Source organism: Zosterops lateralis (genome assembly GCF_965231275.1).
Source record: "Zosterops lateralis genome assembly, chromosome: 3".
NCBI lineage: Eukaryota > Metazoa > Chordata > Aves > Passeriformes > Zosteropidae > Zosterops > Zosterops lateralis.
In genome coordinates this window covers 60,236,853-60,259,877 of record NC_139764.1, presented here as the reverse complement: position 1 = coordinate 60,259,877, position 23,025 = coordinate 60,236,853, and the positions used below count along the sequence as shown (strand labels likewise).

The 23,025-nt window shown below is 37.9% G+C and overlaps 1 protein-coding gene and 1 long non-coding RNA gene across 7 annotated transcripts in view; one reads left to right on the top strand and one right to left on the bottom strand.

Moving 5' to 3' along the window:
- Positions 1-23,025, top strand: part of LOC310907266 — a 371,251-nt gene that overhangs the window by 230,600 nt on the left and 117,626 nt on the right. The window lies entirely within an intron of this gene.
- The window catches only part of PTPRK (protein tyrosine phosphatase receptor type K), a gene marked incomplete at its 5' end in the record, with an annotated part of 380,851 nt that continues 362,876 nt past the window's right edge, over positions 5,051-23,025 (bottom strand). For all 6 annotated transcript variants that reach the window (XM_083857316.1, XM_083857317.1, XM_083857318.1 and 3 more), the window contains 12 exons: positions 5,051-5,199; positions 7,524-7,659; positions 8,960-9,123; positions 11,061-11,186; positions 11,426-11,557; positions 14,087-14,260; positions 14,830-14,979; positions 16,820-16,955; positions 18,079-18,233; positions 18,962-19,078; positions 19,797-19,894; positions 21,683-21,719. In XM_083857316.1, coding sequence (XP_083713442.1) covers positions 5,146-5,199; positions 7,524-7,659; positions 8,960-9,123; positions 11,061-11,186; positions 11,426-11,557; positions 14,087-14,260; positions 14,830-14,979; positions 16,820-16,955; positions 18,079-18,233; positions 18,962-19,078; positions 19,797-19,894; positions 21,683-21,719 — 1,479 coding nt within the window. In that variant the 3' untranslated portion in view covers positions 5,051-5,145. The remainder of the gene's footprint in view (positions 5,200-7,523; positions 7,660-8,959; positions 9,124-11,060; positions 11,187-11,425; positions 11,558-14,086; positions 14,261-14,829; positions 14,980-16,819; positions 16,956-18,078; positions 18,234-18,961; positions 19,079-19,796; positions 19,895-21,682; positions 21,720-23,025) is intronic.

The following is a 23,025-nucleotide window of genomic DNA, read 5'->3' as shown; positions in this document are numbered from 1 at the left end:
ATTATTATTAGGTAAGCATCCTATTGTGTCTGTCATCATACATGTCAATCTCTCATAAATTAGGACTCTAAACTCAACAGCAGGGAAAGAATTAATTTCTGAGAAGCATGGACCAAAATAACATTTATGCCTGTCAACCACCACCACAATCTCACATCATCCTTTTAGTCAGGCTTAAGGGACAAATGTCCAGGAAGCTTAAAATAATTTAGAAACACTTCTCTATTCTCAGTAGCTCAATGTTTGCTCAAACAGAGCCCCTAGTTAAAAAATTACCAAAGGTTTTTCTGCATAAAGTTGAAGGAAAACTTATGGGACTAAACCTCTGCATATTCTGAAAGTCATCATCAGTACACACAATCTGATCCAAGCAGATTATTCAACCCTAGAAAGTAATGACATAGGTGAATATTCACAGATACCCTTGACTATCCTGGATTTGCAGAGGTTACAAGATCTTTGACTGTTTAACAAAGACCAGTAGCAATAAATCACCACAAAGGTTCTTTTGTGAGATTAGGATCACTTTACTCAATTCAGACCTCTACGTGACACAGGAAAGTACAGCAGAAAATGAGTTACTTTGCTTTTCAGTACAGAGCAGAGCACTATAAAAGCAGCTTTTACATTTATTTCAAGATCTCAGGGTTTCTTCTGACACTGCAGCAAAGTGAAGTTTAAAAGAGGTCCTTTATACAGTCATTTGTCAGTCCAGGTGGCCTGGCCATGCAATGATTCTGCAATGTTTTTTTCTCAGGCTCTCCCTTCCTTGTACTTTAACATTTCAATTCACACTTGAGGCTCAATGACAAAGTACTTGCCTACCATTACTTCCCCAGTATGCTTTTTTTAGACCTTTGATTTTGGAAATTGTTAATCAGTTTGAAAGAACACACTCCTGCAGTAGCTTTGGCTTTCATGTTTTTTGAAGAAATATTCTGTTTCTTAATGTAGTACATAGGACATAGTATAAACTAAGTAAATATATTAACCGACCAACTTCCCAAATGAAATAAATCCCAGTAGCTGCTTGCATATGCTGAAGATACTAAACTTCAAGCTTCAAACTCCTATGCCAGTGACTGTTTCTAGGAAGGCAAAGCCTCTTTCCAAGTTGTTTCCCAATGGCATCATTTACCCAGGAAGCGGGAATTGTAAATTCTAGGGTCTCATCGACCAGCTGGGGTCTGATCTCTCAGGACTCAGATAAAAGGTCAAAATCTGAGTTTCCTCACACTTCCTTCTGCTGGAGTTAGATCACTATGGACAGGGAAGGCAGATTCAGAAGGCTAAAAGAAAAAAGGAAAAAAGCCTCTTACTATACAGGGTGCTGACGTTTAGTAGCTATTCCATGTCAATGACACTGCTTTAAACATTCTCAAGGTGTTTTACACCTTTTATACTTCTTCAGTGTTGGACACTAAGATCTGGTTATTCTGGGAAAATTCAGATAATTTCAACACATACTAGAATTACCTCTTTGATTACTGGCTTATAGAAAATGATCCAAAGCCATTCAAGTGACTCACCTCACAGAATTCCTCCCACTAACAACTACACAGAGCAGGACACCGGAGTCATCACTTCTCAGTTTTAGAGTAAAGAATAACTTGCACATAGCAATCATGTTTTTGGGAACTGGTACACATTCCTTTGGTTATTTTCACTGTGTGGTATTAAACCAGTTTCAACTTCATTAATTTCAAGTTTGAATCATCTCACATACCTCCATGGATGTAGCCTGTTGTGCTTCTTTGTACTCTGCCTTGATGCCCATTTGCTTTCTATATTTACCACGTGTGTGAGTCCAGCCTTTGCTTCGTGCTGCTGAGGAAAGCAGAAGCAATGCACTCTGCAGGCTTTAGCCACTTGACTGAGTCTGTGCTAGTATTTCAGCAAGGATGAGAGCAAGCTGAAAGATTTTGAGGAGTCTTGAACCCTATGGACCACTCCAGGTTAGGAGCTGCTGGTCTATTGTGATACTGGTGCCAGTGGCTTTTCACCACCTCAGGGAGTGAAACATTTCCCTCTTCAAGTGTCCAAGGTCAGGAATACTTCTATTCTTCCACAGCACACTCTTTTTGTGATAAATACTTGTTCTCTCTGTGTCAGGTTTCAGTCCCCTCACTTCTCTTTCTTCTGTCTTGCATGGATGTAAGTAAAGGATACTGGAGAAACATTTATCATTAACAGAGCTGGTACCCTCAGAAAACAAAGCTGGCATTTGCTTACACTGGGTGAGATAAGAGTAGGGAAAGAGCTGCACAATGAAACAACCTGTCTTGTCTAATTTTATACTAAAAAATACATTCTAATATTATCTTTTGCTTAAGAGACCCTCAAGAGATTCCATTACTGGAGAATGATATTTCTCATCTGCTTCTCACATACCATATTCCCGCTGCATATTTTTCCCTGACCTTGCCAGGAAAAAATTCCCAGAAATGTTTCAATCACGAACTGCTGCAAAAGCCCTTTAGATCACCACAGTCAGCAACAGTTACAAAAATGATGAGACTCTCAGAGTACTTGAACACTGGTAGAGTTCCCCTCTGCAGAATGACCAGTGGTAGCTGTAATCTCTCCTAGCCAGGGGGGATGCTCCCAATGAAGACTCTTTTGCAGGCTTAGTTTTCTGCAATGCCAGGATTAATACTGACACCTGCACCAGTCATGCTTAATGTCCAGGGGAAACTGGACTCAAAGGTCTTAACCAGGATCATGAAATTCTGATGGGGATGGACCCCACTGTGTCAAACACAGCACCTCTCCACGAGAAAAACTCCACTCAAAATATAAATATCACTCTGGGCAGTACAAAATGTGGCTTTTGTATCCCACAACCCTAAGAGCAACTCACCTCATCTGTCACAAAATTAATCTAGACTTCTAGACTAGTCTTCTCAACATCCTCTCAGACAACAGAGGAAGACTTTTCCACAGTCAAAATCATTTAGTGCCAGACAGACGTTTGGCAGGCAGGATGCATTAGGTGTGTTGTTTCCATGAAATGTGGTGACCAGACAGTCAGCTCTAGGTAACAGACCCAGCACTTTGACTGCCAAAGTTAGTTGAATGCCATTTCCTCACAGGGAAAGCTAAGAATGTTACAAAGCATGTAACTTAGACTCCACTTTCCAGAATGGCAGAAGAAAAAATAGGGTAATTTGAGTATTGAGAAGTCACACCAAGTGAATGTTTCAAACCTTATTTATTTACCTTGTTGTTCATAACTGGGAATTAATAGTGGGTGACACAAAAAAACCAAAACAAAACAAAAAACCAAACCAAAACCAAACCAAAACAAAACAAAAAACAACCAAAAAAACCCACAAAAAAACCAACCAACCAATCAACCAACCAACCAAAAAACCAAACAAACGAACAAAAAAAAAACTCTCAAAAAAAAATCCATCCCCCCCCAAAAAAAACCAAAACCAAAAAAAAAAAACCCAAAAAACACCCGTCAAAAAAACCAAACAAAAAAGGTGTTTTAGATTTGAAAGAGGTGGAGCTATGCAGTACAGCAGTGTTTTTCTAAACATTTCTTTGCTGTTTATAGTGTTGAATGGATATTTCCATGTATCTGAAGGAAGAAATTTAAGACATACAGATGCCATGGAGTGTTATGGTGAAAAATAATACAATTTCATTGAGATTTTTCTTATGCAAAAGTATTGGTGTTCCAGACAAGAATGACTCCTTAACAAGGACAGCAAAGGAGAGAGTATCGGAATAGAAAGAAAATATAACAGAATCTTGAAATAAAAATTTAGTTCACTCTTACTTTACAAAATAGTTAAAAGCATTTCACTGTCTGTTCTAAAAATGACCAAGAGGAGACTCAACTGATTTTATCTGGTAACAGAGGAAACATTGGGAAGAAATGGCTGCAAGCTAAGTAAAAGCAAAGTAATATTTTGTACACCACAACTATAATCAGAATCTGGCATTGGTTTATTCAAATTTTGCTTTCTTGGAAGCAAAGCTTACATGTTTGTAAACATCAAATTAAACATTGCTTAATTTTACAATTTGCTAAACAAATACTTTTTTACCCTGAAGGGCAAATGCAGACCCATCTATTTGTGTCACAGTTCTGTTGATCTGTGCTTCAATAGTTTTTAAACAATTGGTTCCTGTACAGTTTTAATGGATCTTAAAAATTTCTTCCAATATTGTGCAAGTCATAGGCAAGGCCATTTTGAAGTGTGCACTTCCTTACATAGTTTTTTTATCAGTACCTAACTAATGCAACTGTGAAAAACTATACATTTTCAGGAAAATGTTTAGATTTTGGTCCTGTACTTAAAGACCTTCTATAATCAAGTTGTTTACATGAATTTGAATCACAAGCATGTACACAACGAAACCACTATACCAATGTGTCTTGGTCTATGCATAAAAAGTATGTCTTCTACTTACACTAAAACATACAAAAAATAAACTACAAAAATTGTTTACACTTGATTTCAGCAAAAAAAGCTTTCTTCAAGAAAAATGATTCTTCTTTTTTTCAGCCATCAAAAAAGGAATGCAAGTAAACAATAAATACATGTGCTTTCTCCATATAGACATATTTACACTTGAGTCTTTGGCTTATGTTTAAGTTTCTTTATAAAGATCTTTATGTGATCCAGCCATCATTGCACATTAAAACAAAATAAGCCAGTTTTTCTTTTACTATATAATATATATATATGCAACACTTGAAACGTATAAAGAATGAACCTTACTATCAATCTGCACTGTTATTGTACTTTAACAATGTATCAAAAAGAAAAAAATAATACCATATAGGAAATATTAATACATGCAACAGATGGTCGCTCTACTGTATCTGAGAGACGGCTGCATATACACACACGAGAAGATCCTAATTTGCTCAAATCTCTTCTGACTCTGGTTTTCATTAAATAGTATTTATGTGGCACTAAATTTTGATACTGTATACAAGCATAGAAACAGATTGAGTTCTTTTATTAAGATACACAACTTCATAAGAAAAATACTTTGCATTTAAAATTTAAAATCCCTCCCACCCCCCCTCTTCCCCTAAAATCTTTCTTCACAGGATCAAGAACTGTTGTCAAAACAGCTTATTGAGATTCATATATTTGGTGAACTTCATCACATCCTTTCCGACTAAGAGGATTCCAGGTACTCCAGTGCAACATCGTAGCAGAAACGATATTGCTCCTTTAAGGGGGAACAGAAACAGAAGTTACATTAAAATCTAAAATCTTAGCAGCCATATCTATAATCAAGAACATTCTTTGCTAACTAGTAAACCAGACAGGCTTGGATTTTCTATCTCCCCCCCCCCCCCTATTACACAAGTATATGACCAGCTCTGATTTAAAAAATCACCCTAACCAATAAAGGGGGAAAGGACCCTGACCATGGAAAGTAATAATGTGCTTCTCTGATTTTTTTCAGCTTCTGAACTGGGTGATCAAACATGAATGTCTCTCCTCTCAGTCAGAGCATTCTTGCAGTGAAAGCACCTTGACTTTGATACACCACTTCTGTTTGAGTTGAGCAGTAACTGGTGCGGGAACCCAAGCAGCTTCAGAGTGTCCAGAGCCCACTGGTACAGTCCCGTTGATGTGGCATCCAAAAGATCAGATGCACATTTAAAAAGGAAGTTAAAGCTCAAAACCTCATTGTGGTTATTTCTCCTCAACAATGCTGCTGTTGAGAACTGATACTGAGAGACAGGGACGAGAAAGGAGAGAGGAGAGGGGAAGAAGAAATAAAACCAAGGAAATTAATTTGATGTCTATTGTTCCCACGACTTGAAAAATGTAATCTGCCCTTGTAATTTATTTTTGTTTGCACAGGAGGACAGCGTGATGCATTAACAGGAAGTTGTGGGGATATCTTAAAGGGTTTAGTGCACTGCTCATTGTTATCTGATCCTGTTGCTGAATGTAGGGCACATGACCCTGCTATACAGTGGTTTTCCCCATTTGTTTTCTAACTAACAACTCAACAGCTTCTGCTGTTCAAGAGTTCTGAATAAAAATCCACACAACACAAATATATAACTAAAAAAATGTAGCAACTTCAGTGTAAAGCTACAGTGGGATTCAGGACTATTTTGAAATGCAATATAATTTTGCAGAGCATTTATCAGAAACAAACACAATCTACCTAGGCCTCCCTTTACAGAGACACAATTTTCCATACGATCTGACCTGTTTTCTTGACAGCAGTGAACTGAAATCCAGGCAGCAATTCAATATGTTGTGTCTCAGATGTCTATGGCACAGGAGAATGCAAAGCATTCACAGCAAAAGCAGCAATACCGAGCCCAGTGTCACTGCTGCCACAGGATGCTCTATTTGTTAATGTATTAACCATCTTCTTAATTTATGTGGTGACAAGGGATGAAAGTGATGCACTATGATTAAGAGAACCATGCCACAGAAGCTATTTGATATTAAGTAAACAATATCACGTGAAAAAAGAGGAATATGGGAAGAGGCAGCTACAGCCATTTTGTAAAATGTGCAAGTTCACAGGGTCAGGAGCAATTTCCACTATGCGTAAACTAAAACATGTTTTTAATTTCAATTGGCATCCCTGATTTTTACGCTGTAGGCAGCCATCTGGCTGAAAAGTGACACTGGCAGCTGGCAGTGTGAGACTCAAATGGCAGGAACTCCCAAATACTATATAACCTGCTTTCATTCACCTACAAAAAGGAAAAATATCCATGTGGGAGCATTTTTTAAGGACCTTCCAGTCCTTAATGTTCAGTTTTTGTGACAGAGGCAAAAGTTCAAGTGGATAGGCACTCATACTGCATCCCTAAAGATTAACTGGAAGATTCAAGGTTATTTTGAGTTCTGGCAATGTGCATACAGATATTTAGTCTTGCAGTTTTGCTAATTTAGGCTCCTATTGTTTATATTGCTTATTATTTAACTGTTTGATTCAATGGTCTTAAGGGTCTCTTCCAACCTAAATAATTTTATATATTCATTTACAACATACTAGATGGAAATGTTTGATTTTAATGTTCTGAGGTATCATTTTGACTACTACAAATCTGAGTAACAAAGATTGTCACTATTCAATACAACTTTCAAAGCAGCAGGTTTTGCTAAGGAGCAAAATATTCACAGATACAGCTAGAAATCTTTACTTCACAGCTTATTCCTTCCAAGGAGAAATGCCTTGCTCTGTAAAATTTTAAGATTGCTTTTGTGAGTGAAGCCTGCTGCAACTTCCTTTCAAACAGACAGGGTTATTTTGAGAGATTAAAACTCATTCTGTTGACTAAGAATGCTTTCTGTGGAAAGCATGCAACCACTATAAAAAAGGTAGTGTAAAATGCTAAGCATGTGCTCTCATGATTCTGACTCCTGTTTATACTCAATATCTGTTCATTTTTCTTCTGGCCCATGGTACATTCGCACTGTTTCGTGGGCACAGGACTGAAGACACAGCTAACACAATGAGGCAGCCTCTGGCTCCCCGGCTGTTTGCAGCAACTCTGCAGGGCTAGTGCTTACCGGAGTTTCTACCATGTTGGGCTTACTGTTCCTCAAAGTCTTCACAGCATGGAACACGTCCACCACGTTCTGCCTTTTCACCATCTCAACCACAATGCCGATGGCACAGAACATCCCGCTCCGGCCACCGCCGTTTCTGTGCGCAAGGAAAAAAAAGAGTTAAGTGCCACTGTGGCCTAAGACAGCATCCAAAACACATTTCTTGTCTTTTACTCTGTACAAGAGATTTCTGAGTCCCAGAGGGGGATCAGACTTTAGCAATCGCTTTGCAGCTCCAGTGGCTTTGGTCTAAGACATTTGCTTTTTCTGACCTTCCTCTCAATTACTGCTTTTGAATTCTGCCCTCACAGCCCATCATGCTGTCTAACCATGCTATGTTTAAATTACATATGCATTAGAAATTAAAACAAAACAAAACAAAAACAAACAAACAAACAAACAAACAAAAAATAAAAACCAAAACCCAGGTTCAATGGTTCAATGGCAAGTAGAACATTAGAAATAATAAAAACATGTTCAATGACAAGTACATTTTCCACTTACTCCTGGAAAGACACTCACTTAAATTAATCTATGATATGAGGATTATTCAACCAGATATGCTAAGGCATCACTGATTTAATAACTTGTTGACCTTTGGGGACACTGCTGAACTATTTTAATCTTAATTTCAAAGAAATTAAGGTAGGTATTTCTTCTTATTAATTTTGAGGTGGTATAGGCAGAAACAGGTCACTAGTTAATTCTGAACATTTAAACAGAGGTCTTTTTTCAGAGTAAGGAGAAATGCATAATTCATTTTCTAAGTTTTAAACATTATATTTAGATAATATAGGAGACAGATTGATTACTCTCTGCTTAGGGAGAAGAAGATGCCATCTTTTCAAAACTCCCAAACCAGCTTCCATTTAAGTATCAGGTAAGCAGCCAGTGGCCATTTACCAAGAAAGTTTTAGTATCATGTGCTGTAACAGAGCTTTTTTCCGATTTCATATATTCATAGTTTTCAGTTTAAGTCCCTCAAATAGGCCTTCCTTTTGGGAAAAAATGTAGCTGACTGTTCAAAAGAGACACAAAACCCCCCTATCTGGCACTCAATATAAAAGACTTCCTTACTGAAACTAGACAGAAGAAAGATCTATACATGTCTCGCACCTGAAAAACATTCTATTAAGTACAGAAGATGACAGTATACCACTCTAGTATCACACTCAAAACACTCATTCCTTGACCTGATACAGAAAAATCCAAAAGTTGAACAAAAGCCAACCTACAGTGGTGGGCAGTGGTACTTCTTTTTGGTTTTTTCATTAGGAAAGTAAAAGACACAGGTGCAAAGGAAGGTATCCACAAGAATGCTGCTTAAATTAAAGCAAATAATTAATTTATAAGAATTTATTTGAAGACCAGCAATTTACTTTCTCCAAGTTACTCACAGGCAATGGATGATGGTCCGGCCCTCCCCTTCTTCACATTCCTCTTGCCATTTTTCAACCTGGAGAATTAACTTCAAGAAGGATCTCTTGGAAGCTGGTACATCTCTGTGAGAAGCCCATCCCAAATACTGGAATTGCTGCACCATCAGATAGCCCTCTTGAGGCTGAGGGAAATCAAAGAGCTTTAGGTCAAAATGGCACCTTTACAACTTGGTTTAGAAAACCAAAATATAAAACTAATGTGAAATCTAGGCGTTTATATTATAGCCAGATTCTAACGTGTACATTGCATGTAAGGCCTCCAGTAATTTCTACCACTTCAGCTCAAGGAAGATGTCAAAAATGGAAAAAAAAGGAAACTACATTGAAGACAACATCACAGTTTATCAATCACAAATGTAACCTATCCTGAATTCTAGATCAACAAATTCCCTAGATTCCATAGATTCTATGTGCCAAGGTTCCTTAACACCACAAATCAATTCAAAACATCACTATTAAATTCTTAGACTTGCAGAAAGAGAGATTTGGCTCCTACACATGAACTGACCCCATTACAAATGAACAAGTAACACTGGTGCACAATAAGGACTACTGTCCTTGAAGTCTTCCCTTTGTGCCAGACTATGATAATCATGACAGCCTTGCTGCCAGTCTCTGAGCCTTCCACATTCTAAATGTGACACAGGGAGAGCTTTGAATAGAATTAAACTGTCACAAGAAAGGCTTCAATAACAGGAAGAATAAATAATCTATCTAGTTTCTTGAAGTTGAAGATGACAAGTAGGAATGTAGATTTTACAAAAGTAAGAACAGAGGAGAGAGATTTTTAAGAGCAAGGCTTATGAGCAAAAGGGCATAGGAAACAAAGAGAAGTAGAGGAATAGAAAATCAAAGCATTACAAAAAAGGAAGAAATGGAAAAAAATAAGATAAGATAAGAAAAGAAACAAACAAGAAGAGAAAGAAAAAGAGGAAGTCTCAAAATACAAGAAAAAAGTAGTATGGTGTAATATTTGCCAGTGTACCCACACCTTTGTTTCTTGTAGTTTCCAAGAAGAGCTGAAAATGCTTTTTGTAATTTTGAATATACAAAGAAAAAAAAGTAAAATACTAGCCACATGTTGCCCTCTGAAAAATGAAAATGTGACCAAAATAAAAGAAAATAAATATAAAATAAAATACATAAAAGATCTTTGTGTACACAGTAATTAATTTTCCCCACACTTATCATTCAAGATTAATGAGAGTTAAACATACACTCAAGATATACTAGCAATTGGGAAAAGTTCAGTACTGGATGGAAGACAAAAAGCAGTCATAGTAAGTAAAATAGGGATTGCTTGTTAATTGTACATACACCGGTGGCCACAAGCAGCTCTAATTCTTGAGGAAACATAAATAAGCAATTCATAGAGATGAGCTAAAGAGGAAACACTGTATGGCAAGCAGGGTTTAAGAAGATGCTGCGAGAGTGTGGAACACACTGAGACAGCAAAAAGATGGTCTAAGGTATGAAAGAGCTGACAAGAATGCAAGACGGGCACTGTTACTGAAGTCAAGAAAAAGTTGGTAACTGTAGGTTGAGGCACAATGGTGGCAGAACCCATTAGAGGCAGAGGAATTTAAAGAGTTTTATCACACCCTGCTTTGCAAGGGTGCTACAGTCTCCCTTTCCTGTTGTGGTTTTTGCACCTTAGGCTGAGAAGGTGTTAGTTGTATAACCAGCCTCAGTGTTTCTGTTCATGATTCACCACAGAAAATATCTTACTAAAGCTATGAACTCAGTGCCTGCCAGTACATGTTCATTACAGTGATATTTCTTTTACTGTACACGAAACAAACAGAATACTTCTCACACATCAGGGAGAACACCTCAGAACAACATCCATTCACCTTAAAGCTCTCTCCGCTTAGTGTAGAAAAGTACTGCAGCTGTAAAAAAGTACTAGAAATCAGTATTAAATACTGATGCTTGACTGACTCTTTTCTGGTAATGTTTTATAAACATTAGTATTTTACTATTATTCAAAATTAAAATGCACAAGAAAGCATGAAAAAAGACATATTTTTCTGTCACATAGTGTTAGAATCATCCTTACTCTTGTTAGATTGCATATCCTGAAAATTCGGTTTATGACATCGCAGTCCATTGAACACGACATGCATTCCACCTGGATGGGGCCGTACCGCAGTATCCCTTCCTCAGGCCAGTACTGTGGGCAGCCCTGTGCCAGAGCAAAACAGGAATAATTAATTGGAAACTTACAACCTGAGCATTGCCTTATTCCACTGCAGACATCTCACCCAACCTTTGCTGAGCACTAGTGTTAATTAGTTGCTGTAAAGCAGAGAATAATTGCAAAGTCACTGCACTGCTCTGCACTCTCTACATTTTCATCATGAAGTAAATCCAGAGTGATTGAAGCATGTGACGGTACATGGAAAACTTGAGCTCCAAACTAACCTGTGCTAAGTCGACTTCATTTAACATCACAAGAGAAGTACAGCCATAGTCATACACTAATCTCCAGAAATCTTTCACAGTGTTTGGTAAAGGATGTTGTGTGACGATAAAAGCCGCTGGCTGCCTGTAGCTCTGTAAAAGCAAACAATTTTATTAGTACTGGTATGGGAAGTACTTAGATTCTACTGAAACAGAACAAAGCATAAAAACAGAAGAAAACTGTGACATCAGTTACTTCATATATCACTGAGGACATAGAAGTTAAAAATACATTATCATCTCCTATAAGAACAAAGAGGTTACTCTGCTCAGGTCTGCCTTCTTGGTTACAGAACAAGCTTTGTTTTTACACTCAGATATGCTCCAGGCACTGAAGATGTCCTCTGCTGAGCTGAGGCTCACATAATCCTGCTCTAGGCACTGTGTCTAGGAACCAAGAAGGGAATCTTCACCCCATGATGCAAAGAGGGGTGCAGAGGTCTCAGAAGATGACCTTCTCCACAGTAAGTTTTACATGAGCTCTGTGACCAAACTGGGGACTAAACTCAATCCTAAACTCCATTTCACAATGCACAGCCACAGGGACATCCACAGAACTGACTTTCGGAATTACTGGGACCCATTTCCAGCAGAAAGCATAAGTTAAACAGCAAAATACTATTTCCTGCTATGGCCACAAGTTCCATTTTCTGTATGCTGTGTTGTATACAAGTACAAATAAGGATTTCCAGCCTTGCACGCTGAGATGTAACTAACAGCTGAGAGGCTATTTTCCTGCTGCAGATGTATTATGAGCAGCAAGCAGGAGAGGAGATATCAGAACTCTTTTGCAGGCAATTTGTAACCATCCATGGAAGAGGAAATTAACCCAGGAGAAAGACCTGGTAGGGTAGATAAACCACTTTTGCTATGGAAGCTTGCTCATCTGAAGATTGATCTAAGAGATCTTTATGTGCAATAAATTGACATACCGTCCAATAACTTGTTGGCAACGTCTTTAGCATCAGTACTTGTTTGACAAGAGATTAAGGAGCTTGCTGATTTTTTTAATCTAGGTTTTTGCTACCTTTTCTAATGTAGGAAGGATGTTGGGGTAGCAGTAGCTCACGTCCTACTTCCTAGGACTTCTAGGGAGAACACATGGAAACTAATTTTGATTCTTCCCCTGTACTTTTAAGAAATTAAATGTCCTAGCTGATGCTGTCCTACCCCCCTTCCCCATAATTTCTAGTATTTCTCAAGGGAAAGATAAAGGGTAAGTTTCTCTTTCTGTTTTGTTGTTGAAAGTTCCTTTTTCTTGTCCAGGAGTAGTTCCTCTTCTCTGAATAAATCACTTTTAAAAGAAACAACCAGAAGAGAAAAGGCAAAAAACTCCAACTTGTGTTACCCAGAATTTTAACCCTTTACTTATAACCTTGTTATATGCCTTCACTGTAATGTAATGCCTTTTTTTCTGCTGCTGTTTTTCCTTTTATTACTACCATTTCTGCCTTTTCTAACTTACCTCTGATTGCTGATCCATTAATATATTGCTTGGCTCATGTCCCTACCTGCCACATGCTGTTGCACACTCGGAGTCCTCCTGCCCCCCACAGCCTATGTTGTCTTCCTTTCACCCCAAACTACCTTGCTCTATGCAGCTCTGTTGGTTGTTTCAGAGCACATCAGTTTTATTCAGGTGCTTAATGCAATTTTAACTGCAATTCTAAACCATTTTTGCTACCAGAATTCTGTTCACTGCTCTAATTCATCTGTTCAGCCCCCACGACACCCTAATACATTGGTCTTACACGTGCCTCTCCTATTTTTTTGACACAATAAGCTAGTTGTGACATTAGGGGCTGCATTTTGCTATCAGTTCATTTTTTGCACTAGCTCAGGCAGAACTCAAGGATGACTATACCAATAAGTGTTGATTTCTGCTGTTATTTGCCATTTTATTTCAGCACTCTCCTTGACATGGCAGTTTCTGACAGTATTTCATTTTGGAGGAAGGGGAGATGCTCCTAGAAATCAGGCCACTTATTTAAGTATTTACTGTAAAAGTGGCTTTAGGGGCCCAACTTTGGAAATGCTAATGGGAGGCACAGGCAGGTATCTGGCAGCACATAAACTGCTTTATCGATCAGACACGTATAAGCAGGTTCAATTCTATTTTTCCCATTAATTCACATTTCCCCCAACAGTATTTCTATTACTTAGACTTCAACTTTAAAGAGTTGTAGTTCAAAATATAAACAACAAAACCCTCAATCTTATACTCTATGCCTCAAAATAGAAAGACTTTTTTATAAAATAGTGATAGTAACCTCATGCCCAGATAGATAACATTTACTTCCTAACAAACAGCAGATTTTTGAGATCCTGCTGAGATTTGAGATTTGGAGGTCTGGACACTAGAGCTTTATATAATGCTGTTAAAAAGGTGAGATTTCCAGTGGGTCTCACAAGGATGCCAAAGACTAAAGATAACAAACCTTCTGAACAGAAAACAGAAGCTGGTGGGGCTTCTTGCCCTTCCCCCCCAACCCTTCTTCATTAGGACTGTTTTCCTGGGCACTGCAGTAACAGAATTACCCTTTCTTAAGCCAGCAAGTGCTCTCTCTCACATTACAGAGCTTTCCATGGCACGCTATGCAGACAAAGAAGGTAGTCTCTTACGTCCATAAGAGCAGCATTGATGTAGTTGCTGCTCTCCCCATCAATAGTAATTAGGAAAGGCAGACATCTGTCAGGTGGCAGCATATCCATGAAGCGGTTCTTGTCGTGGTTCCTTGGCAAGCAGGCGATGCTGCAGTCCTCTGCCTGCAGGCGAGGGGTCACAGAATTCAGGGTCTAAGGGAAAGAGGACGCTTGTTTTAGCACGCTGAGCTGACACACATGGGACTCGAGAGTGCCCAAGTTTTACTGTAAAATATTGCAATATGAGAAAACATGAGGCATTAGCAAGAAGACATTAGCAAATGCAAGCTCCTCTCTGTTTTTTGGACATTCTGGGGCTTTGTAAGTGGGGTTAAGCTGCTGGTTTGCAGGCACTCTGTGTACTACTGAACATGTTCCACATGACACCATCCTTTCCGAAAGGAATAAAACAAAGAGGATCCTTTGGAACCTTAAAAAGCTATGCCTTCAATGTGCACATGCAAGCCAAAACTCTCTCTGGCTCCTACACACTGGTTTTTATTTCAGACAGATATTTACTGCAATTTTATTAAAAGGAGGATATTCTGTATTTAAAACAATTTTGCAAAGCACATAAACATGGGTGCTCTGTTTTGTAGACAAAAAGTTAGGAACCAATTGCTATAAAGTCATATGAAAAACCTTCTCCTTAAAATAAATTAAAAGTATCTAGAGGCAAAAAAATTGTTGTCACATCAAGAGTTAGTAGGAACTGTGAATACCTGAAACTCATCTTTGAGATGTGAAGAGTTTGTCTGAGAGTCTATTCTAATCATATCAAAATAAGCAGCTTTGAATTCGCAGACAGGAATGGCAGTTTCTCCACACAGGCAAGCTTCTAGAATGGCATCGTGAATAAAGATGTACTGCTCCTGTCAAATTAGGAAAAGAAACAAAAATTGTAGCCATTTAAAACCAACAGATCTTTCTTGCTTTTAGGATAAACAGGTCTACTGCACATTCTTAAACCCATTCAAACTACTGTCCATCAATACATTAAATAATCCTTTAATACAAACAGTCTTGTTCTTATCAGGGTGCAGTGAACAGAGATGTTTTCTTCAGGACCAATTTAAATTCAGTAAAACTTAACATAACAGCGATAGTAATGTATTTAAGACGAGATTTTCAGTTTTTTTGTAGTGCTTGTGGGTTTCTGGGCATATGCCAAAGACTTGTTTGCTTTATCAATTTTTTTTAATAGTTTTCAATCTTCTGATGTTAGCAGAAAGTGTAAATTGCTTTAAGTACTACTAGTGTGATTAGCAAGTATTTGGCATGCTGCATTCTCCTTATGCATGTACAAGCCAGTGTATCAGTTGCCTCATACTTGGCTCTAGGCCAGTAATAAATTACAGTGTGTTCCAACAGAAGCACCATTTCTTCTCATTTTCACTAACTTGCCCTGAGATAGCCTGAGTCCTAGATAACATCATTACTATTTCAGTTGGGCCTCCTGTCAAGTTTTACACAAAATGCCCATCATATTTACTCACCCTGAGAGTAATAGATGTAAACCTTGTCTAAAACTGTGCCAGCCTCATGTAGCTATTGTGAATATCAACGAGGTTCTTAAGAAGACAAAATTTAACATGTGCCTGTATAAACAGCACATGTTCAGGGACCTCAGTCATCTTCTGGCTCTACAGCCTTACCCACACAGCTATGGAGCTATTGGCATCATTTGTTGATCTATAACCATCACAAGAACGTGATGCAATGACAGTTTTATCTTGCTGTGCAAGTACAAACCTCTGAGACAAGGTAAGAGGTAAGAGGCAAAAGGGAGAGAAAGGAATGATAGTAGATGTGTTAATTCACATGCAAGTGTGGATTAAACTGGGAGGGTTAAGGCAGTCACACTGAAATACTCCACCCCATGTACTTCCTAAAGGTTAATGGTCTGACAGCAGGAACAGTTGACCAGGACTATCTGTTCAGCTGGCATAGGTTGCAGCATGGAATAAAAACTGCAACAAATTACACTGACGTGTTTGTCTGCCAACTGCAGAGATTTCCATATGGTCACAGGCGAAATAACATCTCAGGTACATGTCTTTATGGAGGGCAGGAGAGAGATGTGGTAAACCTTTTCAGGTAATCTGCCAATATAAACCAATAACCTGTGTTTCTTTGGAAGCTCAGTGGTACTCTGGTGGAAGAGTGGGAGCTGTTAGAACTTCATTCCTAAGGCAATGGTTTTATTGTGAAACTGCTAAAGGTATGTTGAAAGACCAAGAGTAAAAATATGGAAAAGATTTGCAGCAAGGTTAATAAAGCAAACGAAAACAGAATTGGAAAGAGAATGTGAAATGGATATAAAGTTCACCAGTCAATTTATAGATAAAGTGATTGGAGGTTTTCTAAAACAAGTGACATTCTTCTGAGATTCCACTTTTGAGATCCTGGGATTGCTGATACCAGAGCTGGGGAGAGACATCCCAGACCTGTCTAATGTAAGGCTTTCCCTGAAAAAAATCCTTCTTTCTTTCCTTTTGTTACCAAATTAGGCAAGCACTTGTTTCTGTGAAGGCTACAAGGGTTGGCAGATTTGTTGTACCACCCTGCTTGTGGGCACTTTTACACTGAGCAGTGGGCCCCAGTGGAGGTACCCCCTCGACAGGGCCACTGCCTGCCCTTTTTAGAGTCACAGTGAAATTCTGACCTAAAATGTTTCATAAAGCTTCAGGTGCTTCAAAGGCAACTCTGTACCTCAGTTTGTACCATGTTGATGCGCCGGGACCGCAAGGCTTTGACACAGTTGTAGATATCCACAACACCTTCTCTTTCTGCCATATCTAACATGATGTCGATGACGATATAACAGCCTGTCCGTCCAGCACCAGCACTGAAAAGAATCAGTAAATACCATCAGGAACAGCCCCAGAGAAATATCTACAAACTTTATAATCATTATTGAGAGCATTTTGATAAAATCATTCAGTTTTTCATCACAGCCATTATCTAATATTTATCTTCTCTCCTTCTCATCATAATGTCCTTTAAATCTTTTGATGTGGTCAAAACATTTTTGATCACATTTTATCCACTAAGTAACAGCAAAAAAGAAAAAAAGTTGATTCCTTTTATCACCCAGATCAATACTTAAATTAAAAAAAGAAGTTAGTTCAACTGAAATCTGAAGAATGATTAAACTTATGCATTTCAGAATATTATAGATTCTGTTTTTCTTTAATAGGATAAGAAGGATTTTTAAGTGATCTATTGCAATAAGAAACACAAATGTATGTTTTACCCGCCAAGTTTTCAAGCTAGTTCAGACAGCTCTGGATATTTAACAATATCCAGAAGATTCACTCATGATTTATTTTGGCTTTACATAAAGCTATGGATAGTTTTTGCACAGTGAATTATTAAAATCTGAAAAGGCTGAGTAACTTAATCTACAAAATGTAATTAAACATTTTACTAAAATATTTAAGTAAATCAAACATTTATAGAAAGCAAATTTTATTTGTCAAAGAACTGTGTCCCAACAACATAACCTTGCAAAATTTCCACAGAGGAAGCATTCTGTATTTGTTGCCCTAACCTCATTCCATCTTTCTTCATCTACTTGCTTACTTTGCTTTAAATTAATAATCTGTTCAGACATTATATGCAACACCAAGCTATCAAAGCAGATGTATCTACACTCATTCTCAAACACTGTCACAAAATTGTTGACGGCTACCTAAAATAATAGCCTGGAGTATCATGATTTAGCTGGTGCAGCTGTTGCAGGAAAAAGAAAATCTCAGACTATTCTATTTAAGAAAAGTGTACTAGAATCTGGTTATTTTCAAACATTGCTGTAGACAGCCAACTCCTACTGCAATGTGAATTAGGCGATTCAAAAAGGGAACAACAAAAACAGAGCACTTCAAAATGATGGATGTTTCAGAAGAGACTGCTGTAAATAACCATATAAAGAGTTGTAAAAAATAAAAATCTACATCTTCTGTACACACCTGCAATGGACAACAATAGGCCCTGCACTAGGAGGGTTAGATAATTTGACTCTCCGTATAAAGGAAAGCAGGCCCGTGGCATTGTAAGGGACTCCGTGATCTGGCCAGCCAGTGAAATGAAACTGTTTGACTTCACGGATTTCATTGTAACCCCTCTGTAAAAGGCAAAAAAAGGTTATGAAATTCAAAGTATTTCATAGACTAGACTTTTTCTGACTCAAATAATGATCACACATACTAATAAAATCTACATACATCATCTACATACAGTTTGCACCATTTCATCAATTATTTAAAGCAACGATCCATAGGACACTTAGAGATGTCATTGGGTTATTTTAATTTTGATGTTTGTAACTTTTACTTTAGGCATGCTAGTTTAGCTGCACTGAAGATTTTTTTAAAGACTTCCATGCATTTCACATTGATTTTCAGAAGTTTTGCTAACTAGAACAAGGGCCTGCTATATTCAAAGGCAAGAATAATTTAGCATAAGACCACAACTGTATCACAAAGAGTAGTCACGGAATTTGTCCTTTGATTGGGATTGACTCAGCGGCCGTCAGGACAGAGTGTGTAGGGATGACTCATAATCTGGTACTTGAGTTTAGCTCAGAAGTGTGGCTTTGGAGAAGAGGTGACTCTCAGAGAGGGGGTGGCAGCAGGTGACATTTCTGGGAAAGTTCAGTCCCATAGTGAGATGCATGCTTGGGTAGCACTGATGCAACGCATAACTTCCATGGTAAGGTAAGGCTGCCTACAGTGTGGCCCAGCTAACAAGCCAGAGGGATTTGGTATTCCACAGGAACATCAGCATAGCCTCTTTCACCCTCCTTGCTACCAGGAAACAGTATTTTGCTAAGCCCTTTCACAATGAGCTCACCCTTCCCAGAGTGAAGGTCCTGACAACATATTCAGCGAGGGGCTCCATCTCTACACAGGTCACTTTGAAGTCCCCATAAACTTCAGTGTCATCAGGCCAGTACTTGTAACACTTGACCTAAATAAAAAACGGGTATGATTTTACACCAAGGGAAAAGAAAAGGTTGAGGATACAGTACTGTATGTACTGCATTACACTGCATTTATTTCCAAAATAACCATGCATTCATGTGGCTTGTCATGGCTAGTGGCTGTTATGTCAAGTTAAGCTCTAGCTACGAGGAGTTTCCACTGCTTTACACAGCTGTACTTAGGTGCTAAATTCACTTCTAAATGAGCATTTGTATTTTCTTTAGTGCTGAGCTATGGAATATATTTCCACTTATGCTAAACTGTGATGCATTTTGTACCCATAATCAAACTGTTGCAAGTAATCCCAGATACTTTATAGACTTCCCTGAGGTATGTGTTACTGCTAAACTGTAAATAATTTCCTGATTTCTAGCCACTGATATAGAAGCACATTTCCTCCACTACTCTTCTCATTTGAGTGACACTATACAAATCAATTCTGCTGAAATATGAATTTTGGATTCAGACAATTTCCACTACACATGAAAGAAATACAGCAGTATTGCTGCTATTCAGTTTTCAGAAGCTGCTTTTAGACGGTACTATAACAGCAACATTGCCTGGACTCCTTCCCCTTGCCCCCTCAGGATGCAGAGCTGCCCTTCATAAAATGCTTCTACATTCTGCCCATAGTATGTCTTGTCAGCAGTTTTTTTTTTCTTTAAGCTTGCAGCATTAACAGAAAAACAAATCCCAAAACTTACTCTTCCAACTTCCACTAAATTTGTGACCATAACAACACAGGCTGACTGCTCCTGCCATATCATTCTCCAAAAGTCATATACAGTCTCATGAACTGGACCTGTAAGAAAAAATTCCAGGTAATATTCTACAAAAAACCCAGTCAAAGTGAATACTAAGAATAAAATCCAATGTGTTTGAGAGCTGATGCATGTGAGCACATTTGCTCAGAGAAGAAAGCTTGGTGAAACCACATCATCATGCCATTTTGCCAGTTTCCAGATTATATTGTTACTTCTAACCAATGCTGGATATTCTCAGTTTAACTGAATTACCACTTGAAAGAAAATAATGACAGGTGTTTCATGTAGCAAAATGTCAGAAGCTTCTTGAGAACTACAAGGACACAGCAATGTGTGATTGCATCTCTAGTTACACTTCCAGTTTTGTTTTACATTTGTTAAGTATGACGTGTTGAGAATGAGTTTCTTCAGGTGCTCAGCAAGGAGATGCCCATGTTATAGTGAAGTATGAGGCAGGAGGGTGCTGGTACAGATACTCACTATCCTGTTCCTGGCAAGCATGGATGCACAAATAGGAACTAAGCCAGAAACTTCCCACTGAAGTGTATTTAAACTAACTTAAGTACTTTTCTGTGAGGCAAATGAGAAGCACATATTTAAGCTTTGCCTCCATCTCTGCTGCAGAGACACGTTCAGTTGAGTGACAGAGGAATTCAGAATTCACCCTGTTACAATAATCTCCAAAACAGCTCCTTTACCACCATCCAGCAGTACTATAAATATTACTGTATATAACAGACATAGAGTCACACAATTATCTAGAAAAGACCTTTAGCATTATCAAGTCCAACAAGTATTAGTAAACCTAATACTGCCAAGCATACCACTAACTCTAAGTGCCACATTTGAAGGCTCAAACACATTCTTTCATATGCTAGATCAAAGGCTGCACACAAAAGCAGCAATACATTTTTCTCTCCTTAACACACTATTATGTGCAATGATTTGCATAATAAAACAGAAATAAAATACAAATGCAGACTTAATGCTGTATGGAGACCTATTTAGGCAGCACTTACACAAAAATGAAAAACAAATGTGGACATAACTCTGAGCATCCTGGTTTAAAATAAGTCTTTACTTTGACTTTCCTGTGTGCACCTACCATCAAGTGAGCGACAAATAACAGTATATTTCCAGACAGCTATCTGATTATGCTGACAGATCAAATAATGGCACACCTAATTATTTTTACTTTAAATCATAGTCCCTGATATTTCAGTGCAATCTTCGTCTAATCTATTTGGTTTTCCTCATTGTGAGGAGTTTTATCAGAAACACAAACTGAAAAATAGAATTTATTTTTTTTTTCCTCTAGCATCTCTTTTTATTAGTAGGGTGTTATATGATAAAGATTTGCCTCACTCCTTTGTCCTCTGGCCTTACTTTACCCAGATTTTCTGAAAGAGTTTAATTTATCATTACTATCTTCACTGCACTCTGGACTAAGTTGTAGACAGTAAAATAAAACATTGTAATATGAAAAGAAAAATGCCTCAAGGCAGGCTGAAACTGTTCTTTTCTCTGTCCATGTCTCTTTTCTCTATTCATCTTCATAATTGGAAATCATGGTAGTAGGTTCTGACTTTATCAGCTGAATTTATCACTGACAGATTTGCTCAATAGCTAATTAACACGATAAATTAGTGCAATTTTTGAATTTATTCACATTCCACCTGAACATGCTACATTAATTTACCATAACACAAGATGACAACTCACAAAACTGGGTATGCTTTATTTTCATCTACTCCTATTTTACCAAAACACTGTGGAACACTACAGAGAACAATTGTTTGATTTGATTAAATCTGGCAGATCCTTACCTTGGGTTGCAATGTAGTGACTTGGTCTTTGATATCCCTAAAACAGCAATATAAGTTGGTTTGAGTACCATATTACTAACAGAGAGTGGAAAATAAAAGCATAAGGATACTACAGAATCCTTATATCTAGACAACATTTTCAGAACAAACCAATATTTAAGAGCAGCATGAAGCTCAAAACCTAAAAAACCAGTTAATATTGAAGAGGTTTGAATGACAACAGATAAAATGAAAATAAGAACATCTGACTTGAACAGACATTGTAGTGTACCAGGAAGGAGTACTCTAGATTGGTCCCTTGCACCTAAAAATCAGTCCTCTATTGACATTATCTTCCTAGCTCTATAGATTGGGCTTTTATTTAAAATTTATTAAATATTCTCTGCCACCATATTATCTCACAGCGATCTGTGTTCCCAACTTAGCCAATATGAAAAAATAGACACCTTTTGTTTTCTTCTAAACAGAGAATCACTGTAAGGCGCAGAGGTATGTGCCTCAGCCCTAACTGATAGGGACAGACACATTGGTCTGTGCACAGAATCAAGGTCCTACTGCAGTGAAATCTGTTTGACTGCACAAAGTGTGCATCAATTACAGTGGGCATGATACACACAAGTATATACACAGTCTTACACACACACAGATATATATATATATATATATATATATGTACAGGTAAATAGATAAACCTACACAACTTAGCCTTTCCAGATAGCTGGATCTATGCCAATGCTAGCAGCACTATACGGCACTAATTGTCCACATCAAAACTACAAAACAAAGAGCTACTGCTCTTGAGAAAATAATTCAGAGTATATTTTGACCAGTGCCAGCAATTTAGCTATAAAGAAGAGGGAAAGGTTAGTGTTGCTGGTGAGAAGACAATACTGAATTTCACAATGTGGAAATGTTAATAACTCCAATTATTCTCTAGAGCAAGTTTTTCTAGGCCACTGGTTGGATTCCTGGTATTCACAAGATGCTACTAAAGTGAAGGATTTCAGCCTACCCAAGGAATTTATATTCCTTTCTACAGACTTTCATTATCCTGTCTGGAGTGAGAGCATCTTCCTCTGGGGCTTCTAAAAAAACTTTTGAATATCTTATGCTTGACTTTACAGGAGACCGAAATTGCATCAAATGATGAAAGAATTTCTCCTGAAGTCTTTAATATCAAGCCACAGCTTAAAGTTACCAAAGTGGAACCCTTGCAACATGGGTTTACATTCAGTAATGCCTTCGAGAAGAAGATAAAAGTGTCACTTAAGAATTGCAAAATGACAATTTTAACTTGTAGCTTTCATGTCTGCTTCTAATGAGATTCAATTCACTCTTAAGTA